Genomic DNA, 19,607 nt, shown 5'->3' on the forward strand with positions numbered 1-19,607 from the left:
TGTTGTGAAGTGCCCTGGAGTCAGTACCAACTCACAGTAAGCCTGTATAAGGTTTCCGAGGAGCAGTTTGTGAACTTGAACCGACAACTTTCAGTTAGTCCAGCACTTTAAACTACAGCGTCAAACCAGGACTATGGTTATATGGAGTCCTGCCAGGGCACAGCACAATAAGCACCCGGCCTTAAGGTCGGTTTAAACGTTAAGGTTAGCGGTTCAAACTCAACTGCCATTCTTTGGAAACCCTACACAAGGTTTGGAACTAACTTGAAGGCACTTAACATATTTATAATTTATATAAATATATGTAAAAATGTATTGTTACAAAAGTTTTTGGCTCAGTTAAGAAATGACAAATTGGTTTAAATTAGAAAGTATATTGTTTGTGGTGCTGTAGGATAAGTACTGGATTGCTAATGGAAAGGCTGAAGTTCAAACCCATCAGCCACTCCTCATATGTTGTTGTTAAATGCCGTTGTGTCGGTGCCGACCCATAATGACCCTGAACAGGGTTTCTGAGGCTGTAAATCTTTACGGGAGCAGAAAGCCTCATCTTTCTCCCACAGAACAGCTGGTAGTCCTCATATAGAGTAACTATAAATTGGAACTGACTCAATGGCATTTGACAACACCAACAACACATTAAGGGGTGCAAGGAAAAAGACATGGTTATTTCAAATAGTGGTAGAAAAGGAGTCCACTGTGGAGTAAAGCACTGGACTGCAAGGTCAGTTTGAATTACAAGGTTGATGGTTCAAACTCACCATCTGCTCCTTGGAAACCCTATGCAGGGTTGCTATGAGTTGGGACTGACTCCACACTTAACAACAATGCATAAAAGTAACTCAGTCATGAAAAGAAAGAAAAAGAAAACCAGGAATAGAAGGGTATTGCCTTACCCAGAAAAAGGCTGTTGTTAAGTGCCAGTCAGTTAGGACTCATAGCAACACTGTATCGGATTTCCCAGTAGCAGCTAGTGGGTTTGAACTGCCAGATTTCTGCTTAGCAGTACAATGTTTGGCCTATACTACACCAGGACTTAAGATAAAGTTTAGATTTAAAAAATCTATAGAAAATGTCTAGCTTTATGAAATATAAGAAACATGTTTTTTAGAGTCAGTTTATTTATTACTAATGCTGATGTTCAGTACTTTGCCAAAAAAGGAAAACATAAGTTATAGGGTTATAAAGGAAGAATGAAACATAATTCAAAGATACAGTGATTTTCTACTTCAAACCTCTGGTGAAAATTGGTAATATATGAAATGAATTGTACTTTAGTGCTTAGACACCTGTCTGAAAGAAAATACAACTTAAAATGATAAGTTACATAGAAACAAAATCTAATATAAGATATATTTGATCTCTGGAAATAATTTGCAAATTTGTATTGAGAAATTTTAATGTACACCTTGATTTTCATTAATAAGAAAGCTCAGTAAAATATGTTCTTTCTATTCAAATTAATCTATAAATTTAATTCAAAACAATCTATAAATTTGATTCAAATGAATCTATAAATTTGATGTAAAAGAAAAATCCACAAGATTTATGATTTGAACCTTTGGTTTCTTAACAACATGGAACACGTTGATACTAAAATCCATATGAAAGAGCAAAGGTGTTAAGAATGGGGCAAGAACTCAACAGTCTGCATGGGTAGACTAGACTCCTAGCAGCTCTGTGCAGTTGGTAGGTGCCCAAGGTTGTTAGTGACCCTGTATAGGGTTTCCAAGGAGCAGCCAGTGAGATTGAACCACTGACCTTGAGGTTCAGACCGACCTTGCTGTTCAGCGCTTTCATCTACCTTGCCACACCAGAACTCCCAACATCACTATTGTTGTTGTTGTTATGTGCTATCAGTTCCAACTCATAGTGACCCTGTACAGGGTTTCCGAGGCTGTAAATCTTTACGGGAGCAGAAAGCCTCATCTTTCTCCCACAGAACAGCTGGTAGTTTCCAATTGCTGACCTTAAGGTTTGCAGCCCGATTCATAACCACTATACTACCAGAACATCACTATGTTGTTGTTGTTAAGTGCCATTGAGTCAGGTCCGAACCATAGCAACCCTGTATAGGATTTCCAAGGAGCAGCTGATGATTTTGAAGCACCAACCTTGCAGTTCAAACGACTTTGCAGTCTGATGCATTAGTCCATACCAGGACTCACTATAGGAAAGTGTAAAAGTGCCCCTTATGATTTACAAGGTTTAAAATTAAGAAAGAAGTGTGACAAGGTTGTATTCTTTCACCATACTTATTCAACCTGTATGCGGAGCAATCCAAGAAACTAATTATATGAAGGAAAATGTGGCATCAGGATTGGAGGAAGGCTCATTAATAACCTGTGATATGCATTTACTGATAAAGATCAAAGAGCACAGCCTTCAGTATGGATTACATCTCAATATAAAGAAAACAAAAATCCTCACCACTGGACCAATAAACAACATTCTTATCAACGGAGAAAAGATTGAAGCTGTCAAGGACTTTATTCTTCTTGGATCAACTATCAACACTCACAGAAGCAGCAGTCAAGAAATGAAATGACATTGCATTAGGCAAATCTGCTGCACAGGAACTTTTTTTAAAGCGTTGAAGAGCTAAGATGTCAGCTTGAGGACTAAGGTGCACCTGACCCAAGCCATGGTATTTTCAATAACCTCATATGCATGCAAAAGCTGGACAGTGAATAAGGAAGACCGTAGAAGTATTGATGCTTTTGAGTTATGGTGTTGGAGGAGAATATTGAAGGTACCATAGGCTGCCAAAAGAACGAATAGATCCATTTTGGAAGACGTGCAGCCAGAGTGCTCCTTGGAGTACAAGATGGGCAAACTTCGTTTCTCATACTTCAGACATATTGTCAGGAGGGACCAGTCACTGGAGAAGGATATCATGTTTGGTAAGGTGGAGGATCAGAGAAAAAGAGGAAGACCCCCAACAAGATGGATTGGCCAAGTGGCAGCATCGATGGACTCAAACATGGCAACAGTAGTGAGGTTGGCCCAGGATCAGGCAGTGTTTCGTTCTGCTGTGCATAAGGTCGCTATGGGTCAGTACTGACTCAATAGCACCTAACAACAACAACAAATCCTTATGAAGCGACCTCTACGTCTCTCTTGCAGTGGGATTGGTGGGTCGAACTATTGACCTTTCAATTAGTAGCCAAGCATTTAAGCACTGCACCACCTGGGCTTCTGAAGAATATGGTTATTGATGCTGTCAAGTGACTCACAGCGACCTCTGTAGGGTTTTGGAGATGTAAATCTTTACAGAAACAGAAAGCCTCATTTTTCTCCTGAGGAGCAACTTGGGGATCCAAACTGCTGACCCTGTGGCTAGCAGCCCACTGTGTAGCTCACTATGTACTATGTAGCTAAGGCTTCTTAAGAATAAGCAATATATTATTTTAAAAAAGAAAGAAAGAAAACCAAGATAGGAAATGAACTGCTGAGTATTAACACTAATTAAAGATAGGGTAATTAATTTTAATAGATAATTTACTTATATTTAAATTGTGAAATCTGTGACGCATACTGGGTCTTTTGTATCATTCGGCATTTTGTTCTAGTTTCTCCTATTCAATCCTTGGAGGTCTGGTTGTTGTAGTGGGGTACCGTTGGACTTCTGACTTTGTGTTTCTACCAGCTGCTCTATGGGAGAAAGGTGAGGCTTTCTATTCCCATAAAGATTTACAGCCTTAGAAACCCTAAGCAGGTCTCTATGAATCAGAACCGACTCGATGGCATACCACCACGACCCACGTCCTCTTCTCCCCCACCCCCACCCACCACCTCATCAACAGACAAGGATGGAAGATGAGCAGTAACTCCTGGGACGTAGCCCTTCCTTAGAACAATCAAGTGTGTGCTTTGTCCAGGGACAAAGCTCAGAAGGCAGGAAGGGATAGGAAAGAAGAACACATGGGAACGGTAGACACAGGAAGGAAATGGGAGGAGTGCTGTTACATGGTGGGGATTGCAATCAATGGCATGTAACAAAATGTGTATGAATTGTTAACTGGGAAACCAATTTGCTTTGTAAAACTTGCACTGTAATCACAATAAAAAGTAAAAGCAAAACAAAACATGAAATCTGTCTCCCCTACAGTATGTAAATAACTCCCCTACAGTATGTAAAAAAAAAAAAAAAAAAAAAAATTACTGATGTTTATACATCATGAAAGCAGCAGTCAAGAAATCAAACGACATATTGCATTAGGCAAATCTGCTGCACAAGACCTTTTTAAAGTATTGAAGAGCAAAGATGTCATCTTGAGTACTAAGGTGTGCCTGACCCAAGCCATGATATTTTCAATAACCTCATATGCATGTGAAAGCTGGACAGTGAATAAGGAAGACCATAGAAGAATTGATGCCTTTGAGTTATGGTGTTGGAGGAGAATACTGAAAGTATCATGGGCTGCCCATAGAACCAACAGATCTGTTTTGGAAGAAATGTATCCAGAGTGCTCCTTGGAGACCAAGATGGCTAAACTTTGTCTCTCATACTACGGACATATTATCAGGAGAGACCAGTCGCTGGAGAACGATATCATGTTTGGTAAGGTGGAGGGGTCAGAGAAAAAGAGGAAGACCCCCAATGAGATGGATTGGCCAAGAGGCAGCATCGATGGACTCAAGTATGGCAACAGTAGTGAGGTTGGCCCAGGATCAGACAGTAATTTGTTCTGCTGTGCATAAGATCGCTATGGGTCAGTACCAACTGGATGTCACCTAACAACAACAATACATATAATGACAAGTTTCAAGAAAATTCAGTGAGATCAGACAAAAATTTTATCAAGCTGCTTGGTACCATGTTAAGCAAACATCTCCATGATCCTCTCTGAAATGTTCACTGTGGTGAGAATTTTACATTATATAAATGGAAAAATAAGAAGACTATTAAATTAGTAAAATTTTAAAAAAGGGAACTTTTTCGAGATGGACTGTGGATTGATTCTGTTCATTTTTAAATGTGTCATTACCATCTTTTCCTTTCCTACTCTTATTTTTATTATAAACATTCACAGTATGACTCATAATTCCTGTACTGATGCTCCAACAGCTCTGTAGCCCAGTGTCCTTTTCATCCACTTGTGGACAGCTGGATGAAAGGGAAGATGGTGGGTCCATGGTCCAACCAATCTGCCCCTTTCTTCCTGAGACAGATAGCCCACATCTGGAAAAGAAGGGTGTGTGATAAACCAGAATGTAGTTGCTTATTGAGCCAAAAAATGGTAGCAGCTTAATCCTTTTGACTGCATGTTGTTGGGTCATTAACACAGGGAATTTAGATCCTCTTACTCAAATGTTTCTTGTCAAGAAGAGGGTGATACATTATCTTATGTACCACTGCCTTCTTCAAAGCTAAATTGTCATGTAGATTACTACCCTTCAGATGTGAAATTTATTATATTTCAGTGTTGAAATGAACAGTGTGACATTACTGGCTTGGCTGTTATAAGTGTCAGCAAAATTGGAATAGAAATTCTTCATCATATTAAAGGCATATGTACAAAAGCAAAAGGGGCCGTGGTGGCACTATGAGTTAGGCATTAGGCTGCTAACAACAAGGTCAGCAGTTCAATCCCACCAACTGCTCCTTGGGGGAAAGATGAGGCTGTCTACTCCTGTAAAGATTTATAGCATCAGTAACCTTATATAGGGTTGCTATGAGTCAGAATAGACTTGATGGCAGTTAGGGAGTAGGGATATTTCAATAGAACTCACCAAAGACCACCCAGGTTTTTAAACTGTTGAAACATATACCTTTCTCTATAAACTATCTCCAATTTCAGGGAGGACTAAGCACCAGGAATGAAATGTGTCTCTCCTACCTTCTTTATTACCCAAGAATTAACCTGACTCGATGTGCAAGTATTCCAGACATTATGGAACAACTTCAGTTCATCGGTGTCAAGGAGATCTACAGGCCCGTCACGTAAGTAGTAAATGAATGGGTAATGGGTGTGGGTGATGTACTTTAGGGAAGGATTGTTACTGCTGTTAAGTGCCTGTCAAGTTGGTTCTGACCCATAGCAACCCAGTACAGGGTTTCCATGAAGCAGCTGGTGAGCTTGAACCACCGACCTTGTGGTTCCAACCAACTCTGCAGTTCAGCGCATTAACCCACAGCACCACACAGGGACGGATAGGTTTTATTTTTATCTTGGGTTCATTATCATACTATGGGACTTTTTAATGTGCTCTTCTATTCAATTATTTTGAACTGGGGGGATGAGATAAACTTCTTGGTTGCTATGTCATGAGTTCCCAAGACCATCCCAGGTTCGGTAACTTGCTAGGAGGACCTACAAGACTCAGCATATAATTTTGTTTTTTCTTTTTCTTTTCAGCATATAGTTTTACTATAAATATTTATAGAGGGGAAAGGATACAAATAAAAAACAACTAAAGGAATAGTTACACGGACAACGTCCACAGAAAAGTAGATGCAAGTTTCATGTAGTCTTCTTCTAGTGGAGTCATATGGGACAGGCTTACTTTCACCCATAGCTGATTGTATGTATGAAGTAAGTTTATCGCCTGGGGACACTCAAGGTGAGATTCAATGCACAGAGAGGTTATTGGACACCGAGTGCATAAGCATCCTCTGTTTGCATGTACCCAGATTCTAGACACCCAGAAGAAAAGTAGGCGGTCAGCACAACCACACTATATAACCAGTTGTGGTGTGGTGAGCCACTCTCATTGTTGAGGTAAAGTGTGATGTCTGTAGGGAATTGGTTCCTATTCCCGTTCTCAGACTCCAGCTGTCTCAATTACCTAGTGCTGCTTCCCAGAAATAGAAGTGGGTGGCTTTAACACACAGAGATGTACTTTCTCAGGCTGCTAGTCCTAGAGGAAGTCTTTCCCTCTCTGCTTTGGAGGAAAAGTTCTTGTCTCTTTCAAGTTTCTGTGCTCCTTGGTGATTTTCATGCAGCCTGCATCTGTCTTTACCCATTTCTGCTTTTTTATATCTCAACAGAGATTGGCATAAAACACACCCTACAACAATAGCATCTTATTACCATAACAAAGAAAATCCATTCCCAAATGGGATGTAACCACAGGTGTGTTGTAGTTAGTTGCTGTCAAGTTGCTTCTGACTCATAAGGACCTCGTGCACAAAGGAATGGAACATTGTCTGCTCTTGCGCCATCCTCACAATTGTCGTGTTGGATCATCGTTACAGCTGCTGTGCCAATCTAGCTCACTGAGGGTCTTCCTCTTTTTCACTGACCTCTGCTTTGCCAAGCATGGTGTCCTTTTTCAAAGACCAGTCGCTCCTGATAACATGTCCAAAGTATATGAGACAAAGTTTTGCCTTCCTGGCTTCCAAAGAGCATTACAAGACAGATGTGTATGTTCTTTTGGCAGTCCGTGGTACTATCAATATTCTTTGTCAACATCATAATTCAAATACATCAATTATTCTACAGTCTTCCTTATTCAAATGTTGAAGAGCAGAGATGTCAGCTTGAGGACTAAGGTACGCCTGACCCAAGCCATGGTATTTTCAGTAACCTCATATGGATGCGAAAGATGGACAATGAATAAGAAAGACCGTAGAAGAATTGATGCCTTTGAGTTGTGGTGTTGGGAGGAGAATACTAAAAGTGCCATGGACTGCCAAAAGAACCAATAGATCTGTTTTGGAAGAAGTGCAGCCAGAGTGCTCCTTGGAGGCCAGGATGGCTAAGCTTCATCTCTCATTCTTTGGACATATTGTCAATTGTCGGGAGAGAACAGTCATTGGAGAAGGATATCATGCTTGGTAAGATGGAGGGTAGAGAAAAAGAGGAAGACCTCCAACGAGATGGATCCGCCAGGTGGCATCATTGATGGTGTCAAGTGTGGCAGCGGTGGTGGGGTTGGCCCAGGATCGGACATTGTTTCGTTCTGCTGTGCATGGGGTCGCTATGAGTTGGTTCTGCCTTGATGGCACCTGACAATAACAACAACAACCTTTCGCATGTATATGAAGCAATTGAAAATATCATGGTTTGGGTCAGGTGTACCTTAGTCCTTAAATTGACATCTTTGCTGTTTTAAATTTTAAAGGGGTCTTTTGCAGCAGATTTGCCAATGCAATATGTTATTTAATATCTTGACTGCTACTTCCATGAGTGTTCATTGTGGATCCAAGCAAAATGAAGCTTTTGCCATTTTAATCTTTGCTCTATTTATCATGATGATATTGGTCCAGTTGTGAGGATTTTTGTTTTCTTTACATTGAGGTACAATACACACTGAAGGCTGTGGTATTTGATCTTCATCAGCAAGTACTTCAAGTCATCTTGAACTTCCAAAGTTGTTTGTTGTTGTTAAGTGTTGCTGAGTCGGTTGCAACTCATAATAACCCTATATAGGGTTTCCCAGGAGCAGCTGGTGAGTTTGAATCGCCAACCTTGTGGTTCAAACTGACCTTTCTGTCCAGTGCTTTATCCCACAGCATCACACTAGGAGCTAAGATTTATAGCACAGCACACAATCCCTACACTATATGGTAACGTTGGACTGCTAACTGCAAAGTCAGCAGTTCAAACCCACCAGCCGCAACTGAGAAACCCTATAAAGGATCACTATGAGTAGGAACTGACTCTGCAGCACTTCACAACAACAACATAATCTTTAACATCAACCAAGGGTTGACAGTGCAAGGAGGTATTTCTAAGGGTAGCAATCTGAAGACTGTTACGTTCTTTTCAGAAAAATTGTATATCTTAGAAGCCATTGTTGTTAGGTGCCATCGAGTTGGTACCGACTCATAGCAACCCTACGCACAACCAAAAGGAACACTGCCCTATCCTGGACCAACCTTAAGACCATTGGTATGCCTGAGCTCATTGCTGTGCCGCCACTGTACCAATCCATACTGTTGGGGGGTCTTCCTCTTTTTCTCCAGTCCCTCAACTTTAGCAAACATGAAATCCCTCTCCAGTGACTGGTCCCTCCTGATAATATGTCCGAATTATGAGAGATGAAGCCATTCTGGCTTCCAAGGAGTACTCTGGCTGTACTTCTTCCAACACAGATCTGTTTGTTCTCCAACACCATAACTCAAATGCATCAATTCTTCTACGGTCTTCCTTATTCACTGTCCAGCTTTCACATGCATATGAGGTTATTGTAAATACCATGGCTTGGGTCAAGCACACCTTAGTCCTCAAACTGGTGTCTTTGTTCTTCAACACTTAAAAAAGGTCTTGTGCAACAGATTTGCCTAATGCAGTGCATCATTTGATTTCTTGACTGCTGCTTCTGTGAGGTGAGTGTTGATGGTTGATCCAAGCAAAATTAAGTCATTGACAACTTCAATCTTTTCTCCATTAATATGGATGTTGTTTATTGGTGTAGTGGCAAGGATTTTTGTTTTCCTTACACTGAGATGCAACCCATACCAAAGACTGTGGTCTTTTTCAGTAAGTGTTTTAAATCCTCTTGCCTTTCAGCAAGCAAGTTTGTATCATCTGTATATCACTGATTGTTTATGAGTCTTTCTTCAATTCTGATGCCGCGTTTTTCTTCATATAATCCAGCTTTTCAGATGATTTGTTCAGCATACAGATTGAATAAGTATGGTGAAAGAGTACAACCCTGGAACACACATTTCCTAATTTTAAACCATTTGATGTTCCCTTGTTCTGTTTGAACAACTGCCTCTTGTTCTATGTGCACTTTCCACATGAGCATAATTAAGTGTTCCAGGATACTCATACTTCACATTGTTGTCCATAGCTTGTCATGATCCACACAATTGAAAGCCTTTGCATAGTCAGTAAAGTACTGGTAAACATCTTTCTGGTATTCTCTGCTTGCAACCAAGATCCATCTGATGTCAGCAGTGATACCCTTAATTCTATGTCTTCTTCCGAATAAGTCTTGAACCTCTGGAAGTTCTCTGTCAATGTATGGTTGCCACTGTTTTTGTATTGCCTTTAGTAAAACTTTACTCACATGAAATTATCAATGATATTGTCTGATGATTTCCACTGGATCACCTATCTTTGGAATGGGTACATATACAGATCTCTTCTAGCAAGTTGGCCAGATGAGTGAGTGCCTCCAGTGCCACATTAGTATGTTAAAAGATTTCAATTTGTGTTCATCAATTCCCAGTGCCTTGTTCTTTGCCAATACCTTTAATGCATCTTGAACTTATTCCTTCAGGAGCATTGGTTCTTAATCCTTTGCTACCTCTTGAAATGGTTGAACATCAACCATTTCTTTTTGGTACAGTGACTCTGTGTATTCCATTTTACTTTGATGCTTTCTGTGTTGTTGTTGTTAAGTGCCATTGAGTCAGTTTCAACCTATAGCGACCCTGAGCAGCGTTTCTGAGGCTGTAAACCTTTATGGGAGCAGAACGCCTCATCTTTCTCCCGCGGAGCTGCTGGTAGTTTCAAACTGCTGACTTTGCGGTTCGCAGCCTGATTCATAACCACTACGCTACCAGAGTTCCTCCTGTATCATATAACAGTTTGCCCATTGAATCCTTCAATACCGCAAGTCGAGACCCGAAGTTTTTCTTTGGTTCCCTCATCTTGAGAAATGCAGAGCACAATCTTCCCTTTTGGTTTTGTAACTCCAAGTCTGCACATTTCGTTAAATATTGGACTTTGTCTTTTCGAGCTGACCTTTGAAATTTTCTGCTCAGCTCTTGTACCTCCTCACTTCTCTCATTTGCTTTCGCATCTCTACACTGAAGAGCAAATTTCAGAGTCTTTTCTGACATCTGTTTTGACCTTTTCCTTCTTTCTTGTCTTCCTACTGATCTTTTGCTTTCTACCTGTATGATATTCTTGATGTCATCCCACAACTCTTCTAGAGATCTGTTCTTCAGATGATCTCTAAATTCTGGTGGGATATATTTTGGCTCTTGTGGACTTGTTTTCATTTTCTTCAGCTTCAGCCTGAATTTGCATATGAGCAATTGATAACCTTTTCCACAGTCTGCTCCAGGTCTTGTTTTGGCTGATGATATGGAGCTTTTCCACTGTCTCTTTCCACAGATGTTGTTAATTTGATTTCTGTGTATTCTATCTGGTGCAGTCCATGTGCATAGTCATCTTTAATGTTGTTTAAAAAAGGTACTTGCAATGAATAAATCATTGGTCTTGCAAAATTCTGTAATGCAGTCTCCAGCATCATTTCTATCACCAAGGCCATATTTTCCAACTACTGATCCTTCCTCTTTGTTTCCAGCCTTTGCATTCCAATCACCAGTAATTATCAATACATTTTGATTGCATATTTGATCAAGTTGATAGAATTCTTCAATTTTGTCATCACTGATTTTAGTGGTTGGTGCATAAATTTGAATAACAGTGGTATTAACTGGTCTTCCTTGTATGTGTATAGATGTCATCCTATAACAGATAGCATTGCACCTCATGACTGTTCTTACAATGTTCTTTTTGATGATAAATATGATGCCATTTCTCTTCAATTTGTCATTCCTGGCATAGTAAACCATGTGGTTGTCAGATTCACGATGGCCAATACCAGTCCATTTTATCTCACCAAGGCCTAGGATATTGATGTTTATGCGTTCCATTTAATTTTTGGCAATTTCTAATTTTCCTAGATTCATACTTCATACATTCCTATTTACTATTATTAATGGATATTTACAGGTGTTTCTCTTCATTTTGAGCTGTGCCCCATCAGCAAATGAAGGTCTCAAGGACTTTACTGGACTGTTAACCATTAAAATTTTTTTTTTTTTTAAGTTTATACTTGTTTATTTATTTTCTCTGCTCTGGTAGCATAATGGTTAAGAATCAGGCTGCGAACTGCAAGGTCAGAAATTTGAAACTACCAGCTGTTTTGTGGGAGAAAGATGAGGCTTTCTGCTCCTGTAAAGATTTACAGCCTTGGAAACCCTGTGCAGGGTCGCTATGAGTTGGAACTTCTCCACGGCACATAACAACAACTACACTTATTATCTCTCCCTCCTCTACCATGTAATCTGAAGAGGTTATTCAAAATATTTATCTTGTTTAGTGTTTTAACTTTATCATAGAAGCTGCTGAAGTATTTTAACTTCAACATAGAAGCTGCTGAATCTAAAATATATATAAAACAAGATAAATATTATGAATAGCCTCTTCAGATTATATGGTAGAAGAGGGAGAGATAATAAATAAAAATAATAATAAAAAAGAATTGTCAGCAGTTCAGTGTTTATCCTTCATGGAACTGCAGGCTAAGTAAGCAGTGGACTGCTTACCACAAGGTCTGCAGTTCAAGCCCACCAGATGCTCCATGGGAGAAAGATGAGGTTTTCTGCTCCAGTAAAGATTTACAGCCTCATAAGCCCTCTATGATAGTTAAGAATCAGAACCAACTCAACAGCACTTAATAACAACAACAACAACTAAACTATTGACTAGTGGTAGATGTTATGAAGACAATTGGAATATTCAAGAGCCGTGTTGCTACTCTCAGTAGTGGTGAAAGCCTTCTGGTAATTGATGTCTGAGTAGAGACATGAAAATGATGAGGTGTCATCTTTGGAAGGATACACAGTATGTGAGACACAGAGAGAAGCTAAGGTGTGTGTAAAGCTAGTGTGTGCAAGGAACAGCAAGAAGGTGAGTTGTACTGGAGTAATACAGTAAGATAGAGAACATGGGAAGACATTTTGAGCAAATGGGACTGGGTCACGTAAGACTGTAGGCAGCACAAGGACTTTGTATTTTAAGTGCAAAAAGAATCTGTTTATGGTATGAACAAAGTCAATTTGACTGTTTAGAAAGGACACTAGGAGGGTAAGACTGAAGAGAAGACGATCTAGAGATTGTTGTGATTGTCCTATTCAGAGGCGCTGATGCCTTGGAGCATGGTAATTGCAGTGGAGTAGAGAAGTGGTTATATTCAAGTTATCTTTATACTTTTGGATTGATTGTATCTCAAGGAGGTAATGAGGAAAAGAGAAAATAAAGACTTAGTGGTGATATGTGAATAATGTTAGGGGAATATATTTGAAGCAGCAACTGAGAATTCTGTTGTGGATATAGTAAGATGTATATACAAAAACCAACAAATTTTTTTTTCTAGATAGTTAGTTCGACTAGTAGAAATTTAAGGAGCCATGTTGGTGCTATGGGTTCGCTGTTGGACTGCTAACTGCAAGGCTGGTAGTTCAAACCCACCAGCCCCATGGAAGAAAGCTAAGGTTGTCTGCTCCCGTAAAGATTTAATCTCAGAATTTCTACATAAAGTGACTATGAGTCAGAATCTACTCAATGGCAGTGTTTTGTTATTAGGAATTTAGGGATAGTAGATATTGATTCTATATAAGAAAGCAGTTTCTAATGATTATAACTTTTCAAAATGAATGACTTATATAATTAATCAAAACCTACTCAGAATTTTGAGGGAATATATTTAAGGGGAGGCTAAAAAATCACTTAATGAGCATGTGATAAAAGACAGGTGCTGAAGAAAAATATAAATACTTTCTAGTTTTTTTCCTATAGATTATAGATTGTAAGAACACTACTTTATTAAATCTATGATTATAGATATGTTCTACTGAGTTCTTATCCAAACAACAATGATCACCAAATAAAATGACAAAGTAATAAAATGAAAGTAACAAAAAGATTTCTCTAAATTAGTTTGCAGTCTACTAAGTATTTGCACATGGATGCATTCATTTATTTTTACACAATTGTGACTAATAGAATAAGACATGTTAGTCCAGTTTTACAAAGGATAAAATTAGAGAGTAAGAGATTCTGAAGCTATTGGAGTCCAATGCTTATCCTACAGGGCCCCCTGTGCCCCTAAACCATTCCTTCTTGTTATTAAGTGCCTTTAAGTAGGTTCCAACCCATAGCAATGCTGTATAGGATGGTGGATTTAAACTACTGTTTATCCTGCATTGTCCCCTCAGACTCCAGTAATTCCTTAGTGAGGCAGAAACAGTCATTTAAAAATGCATATTGAATAGAATTGTTTCCCAGTCAAGATTAATTTTGTAAAATATTGAAATGGACATTTAAAACTGCAAGTTTACAAAATCAATGAAATACATTCTTCTGTGGTTCAGTTATTATCTTGTGTTCTAATCTGTGTGAAGTCTCCCGAAATGCTCAGCTTCCATTCCCCAATGACCCTTGTCAGTGCCCAAACTTTTGGTCTGCCCCAGCATGTATGGAAGTTGAAGTTTTCATCATTTGGAAAGAGAACAAGGCTGTTTTTGAGGTGCCATTACCCACATAAACCGATTTAACTTCATGGTCAAATGTATTTATTCATCAAAAATACAAGTTAAAAAAAAAGAGCCTCTATTTTGAAATCCATGGTTCAGTTCTAAATCAGACTTCCAAGTCCAGTTCATCAACACAGTGACATAAATGCTGTTGAAGGCCAAACCCACTAAGTGCTGGCTAAAAGATCAGAAGGAGGTAACTGGTTTGGAAGCTTTTTTCTGTCTTGCTCAAAAGGATATTGCTAATTTGACTTCAGGGTACAATATCCAAACGAAATATCCTATAGTCTATTACCCAGAATCTTTTATCTTCTGCTTTTAATGTAATGATTAATTAGGTGCTGTGGTTTACTGTAAAAATTCTGTAGCAATCCTAGGAATAGAGAATGAGTTGGTTAAAAAAATAAAGACGACTACATCTAGTCTCAACTTCATTGTCTGTTCTGGAGGATAGTTTTTCTCTGCTTATTACGAGACTTGGCAAGACTTAAGGAAAAAAAGGAAACAGCCTCACAACACTCAGATGACAGACTAGATAATGAATTTAGATAAATTGTGTCTTCTCTGCTGTACCACACACCAACACTATCTACAGTCTTAGTGAGATTTACGTAACGCAAAGTTCCTGGGTTGTTTTTCTTTCTATGTCTGAAAAAAAGAGTCAAAGGAGTTATTTTTTCTTTTTCTTTACAGGAAAAATCACTTTGGTTTCATAATGTGTAAAAAGTACACATGCTTATGATAAAGAATTTAGGTAATGCAGAAAATGTTAGAAAGAAAGCAAAAGAAAACACCTCAAATTTCATTACCTAGAAATAAACTTCAGTGAAGGGACCAGTACCTGGAGAAGGACCTCATGCTTGGTAAAGTGAAGGGTCAACGATAAAAAGGAAAAATCTCAATGAAATTGATTGGCACAGTGCTGGCAGCAATGAGCTCAAGTGTAACAATGATTGTGAGGATGGCAAAGGACTGGGCCATGTTTAGTTCTGTTGTGGTTAAAGTTGCTGTAAATAGGAATTGATTGACTTGATGGAATCTAACAATGACGACAATGCTGTTGATTGCAGTTCAATGTAATGAAAACAAAAATCCTTACCACTGAACCAATAAATTACATCATGATAAATGGAGAAATGATTGAATTCGTAAAAGATTTCGTTTTGCTTGGATCCACAATCAACACTGATAGAACAACAGTCAAGAGATCAAATAATGTATTGCATTAGGCAAATCTACTGCACAAGACCTTTTTAAAGTGTTCAAGAGCAAAGATATCCATTTGAGGACTAAGGTGTGCCTGACCCCAAGTCATGGTATTTTCAATAGCCTTATATGCATGGGAAAGTTGAACAGTGAATAAGGAAGACTGTAGAAGAATTTATGCATTGACTTTGGTGTTGGAGAAGAATATTAAAAGTACTATGGACTTCCAGAAGAACAAACAAATCTGTATGGGAAGAAATGCAGTCATAAAACCCCTTAGAAGCCAGGATGGCAAGACTCCGTCTCTCTTACCTTGGCCATATTATCATGAGTGACCAGTCCCTGGAGAAGGACATCGTGCTAGATAGAGTGGAGATTCAGTGAAAAAGAGCAAGACCCCTAACAAGATGGATTGACAAAGTGTCTGCAGCAATGGACTCCAGGGTAACAGTAATTGTGAGGATGGTGCAGGGCGGAGTAGTGTTTCGTTCTGTTGTGCATGGGCCACTATGGGTCAGAACTGACTCAATGGCACATACCACATTGTTGTTGTTGTTAGTTGCCGTCCTGGTGGTCCTATGTACAACAGAATCAAATGTTGCCTGCACCATCTTAATAAGCATTGCTGTACTCGAGTCCATTGTTGCAGCCGCTGTAGGTTTTTGAGAACCTTCCAATTCAGGGGGTCTCATCTTCCAGTATTCTCTTAGGCAGTTTCTGTAGTGATCCCCAGGGTTCTTACTGGTTAATTTTTAGAGGCAAATCCCTAGATCTTTCTTTCTAGTCTGTCTTAGTGTGAAAGCTGTGTTCAAAGCTATCATTCACCATAGGTGATTATGCTTATATTTAAAATACTGGTGGCAGAGTGTCCAGCATAATAGTAAATCAAGCCACCACTGTACAACAAACTGGTAGATGGACTGTTAATATTAGTTGCATGCTATTACAAACAGCTTTCTATGTGTATGTTGTTACATGCCATTGAGTTGGTTCTGACCCATAGCGACTCTGTATAGGGTTTTCAAGGAGCAACTGGTGACTTTGAACTGCCAACCTTGCAGTTCAAATGGCTTTGCAGTCTGGCTCATTAATCCACAGTGCCACACCAGGACTCCTTCTATGTGTATAATTATAGATAAGAAGATTGGTAGACAAAATATTCCTATAAAGATTATAATATGTATACTATTTTTAGCAAGGGAGCCTTGGTAGCATAATGTGTTACTTACGTGTTGGGCTGTTAACTGCAGGGGTCATGGTTAATTCCACCAGCTGCTACCTAGGAGAAAGATGAGACTTTCTGCTCCCATAAAAAGACTTATAGCCTTGTTGCTATAACTTATAACTAACTCGTAGTCATGAAAGTAAAATGGAATTCATTGTTAAGTGCCATTGAGTCAGTTCCTACATATAATAACTTTATATAGGATTTCCAAGGAGCGGTGAGTTTGAACTGCCAACCTAGTGGTTCAAACTGATAGTGCTTTACCCTACAGCACCACACCAGGACTCCTGCTTTTAACTATAAGAGTTTTTAATTTGTAAAGAATAAAAGGACTCAATATTGAAGAAAAGAGATCATAAAAAACATTAAGTTGTTGGACTCATTTTTATACATGTTTCAGTTTTGGATTATGAAACATAAGAGCATTAATAATTTCACATTTTCTCCCACCTTTAGGTATTTATTATTGAAATTATGTTTTCTTATAATTTGAAATTTTTGAATATTTACATTATTTTAGATATCATAATTACCACAATTATTTAATATGACTTTTATATTAAATTGGAATTGATTATGACCATTAATTTTGATAGGAATATATTTTTAATTCCTTAATCTGATTCATCAAGATTTTATTAAAAAAATGTTTAATCAAGAAGGACTTCTGGGTGATTTATGCCTGAGTTTTTCATGTTTGAGAATTTCTACATTTATACTTGAACATCATTTTGATTAGACATAAAATTTTGAGGTCGCACGATTTTTCCTTTGAGATATCTCTCTGGATGAATGGAACAATTCTTTGTTTACTTGTAGGTTTTTTTCCATAAGTTAAATTGAATACATGTCATTGTTGAACATTCTGAATCAAATCTTCCTAAAATACAATTTCTTTCAAATATGTATTTTCTTTCAAATATGTTATTTCAAATATGTATTTACTTCTTTATTTTAGGGAAATTTTCTTATATTATGTATATGAAAAAATATCTAATCTATTTAGTATATTCCCCAAGCATTCTTTTAAAAATTCAGTGTTTAACTCTTTTGTTTCTGTTATAATTTATTTGTTGTCTTAAATATATTTCCTTAAATCTGCAACCTCCCCATTGTCCCAATTTTATCAATTTGTGTTCCCATTCATTTAATTAAAGTAATAATTCTTATTAGTCTCAAAGCATAAAATACCATGGAAATTCTTTCCTGTATGATTGGGTTTCTTATGACATCCATTTTGATCTTTTCCTTCTTTCTTGTCTTCTTAATGACTTTTTGCTTTCTTCATGTATGATGCTCTCGATGTCATCCCACAACTCTCTGGTCTTCAGTCTTTAGTGTTTAATGTATCAAATCTGTTCTTTAAATGATCTCTAAATTCAGGTGGGATATATTCAAGGTCATATTTTGGCTCTCATGAACTTGGCATTTCTTAAGCTGAAATAACTGAAGACAAATTTCAAGCCTCCAGCTGCAATATTGAAAGATTCTCTGGGCAAAATATTGAATGATTCAGGAAGCATTAAAAGAAGGTAGAAGAAATACACAGAGTCACTATCAAAAAGAATTGGTGAACTTTTAACCATTTCAGGAAGTAGCATACAATCAAGATCATATGCATGCAAAACTGGATAATTAATAAGGAAGCCCAAAGAAGAATTGATGAATTTGAATTATGAAGTTAGCAAAAAGTGTTAAATATACCATGGACTGCCAGAAGAAAGAACAATCTGTTTTGGAAGAAGTACAGCCAAAATGCTCCTTAGGAGTGATGATGCCGAGTTTGCCTCACATTCTTTGGACATGTTTTCAAGAGGAATCCATCTCTGAAGAGGGATGCCATGCTTGGTAAATGTGAGCCTCAACAAAATAGAGACGGACTGACACAGTGGCCGCAACATGGTTGTGAGGCGAGAGCAGGACCAGGCAGGGTTTACTTCTGTTCTAGGTAGGATCGCTCTGAGTCAGAACTCACTTGACTGCACCTAACATCAACAGCAGCTATTTACCCCCTATGAAACAACATAGAGAACTTTTCCATCATCACAAAAAGTTCTTATGTTTATTCAAAGACTATCTCATTTCCCGAACACAGTTCCAAGAAACTGCAGATCTCCCTTCTGTGTCACTGTATATTAGTTTGATCTTTTCAAGATTTTTACATAAATGGGATCGTATTGTAGTAATCATTTATATCTGACTTCTTTGTCTCCGAATAGTGTTTCTAAAATTCATCTGTGTTTGTATATCCTTGTATGGATATTGTGGTGCAGTGAATTATTTAATATGGCTCTTCTAGCCATAGTCTTTAAGGAGCTCTGGTAGCATAATGTTTACGAGTCGGGCTTCAAACCTCAAAGTCAGCAGTTCGAAACTACCAGCCATTCTATGGGAGAAAGATGAGGCTTTCTGTTCCTGTAAAGATTTACAGCCCCAGAAACCCTGTACAGGGTCACTATGAGTCGGAACCAACTCCACGGTACATAACCACCACCACCATATCATCTCTGGTAGTGGAGTGGTTACAAGTCGGGCTACTAAACTCAAGGTCAGCAGTTCAAAACTACCAGCCATTCCATGGGATAAAGATGAGGTTTTCTGCTCCCATAAAGATTTATGGCCTCAGAAATTCTATGCAGGGTAGCTATGAGTCAGAACCAACTCCACCACACGTAACCACCAACCAGCACCAACAGCTGTAGTCTTTGTAACTATTGCCAACAGCTTTTTTCCTAATGAGTCTGGCTAAGTGAAGGTGGTAAAAGATGCTGACAGGATTATATGACTCAATTGTAAGTGAGTGTTAACAGAGTTCATTGTGATTGTAAAGCCTTGGAATTCTAATGTGAGGATTGGTCAATTTTACCATCCTGCTGAATATAAAATAAGCCAGAGAGGGGATCTCACTACCATCAGGAGTACAGCACACCCTTTGGATCCCAGGAT

General features: G+C 38.5%; 1 protein-coding gene across 1 annotated transcript in view; it reads left to right on the top strand.

Annotated features, from left to right (window-relative positions):
* Nucleotides 1-19,607, top strand: part of MOXD1 (monooxygenase, DBH-like 1) — a 153,715-nt gene that overhangs the window by 123,635 nt on the left and 10,473 nt on the right. Inside the window, exon 10 of the mRNA XM_006834723.1 lies at nucleotides 5,805-5,947. Within this exon, the coding sequence (XP_006834786.1) occupies nucleotides 5,805-5,947 (143 nt within the window). The remainder of the gene's footprint in view (nucleotides 1-5,804; nucleotides 5,948-19,607) is intronic.

This window comes from Chrysochloris asiatica, unplaced genomic scaffold (assembly GCF_000296735.1).
Source record: "Chrysochloris asiatica unplaced genomic scaffold, ChrAsi1.0 scaffold00013, whole genome shotgun sequence".
In the NCBI taxonomy this organism is placed as follows: Eukaryota; Metazoa; Chordata; class Mammalia; order Afrosoricida; family Chrysochloridae; genus Chrysochloris; species Chrysochloris asiatica.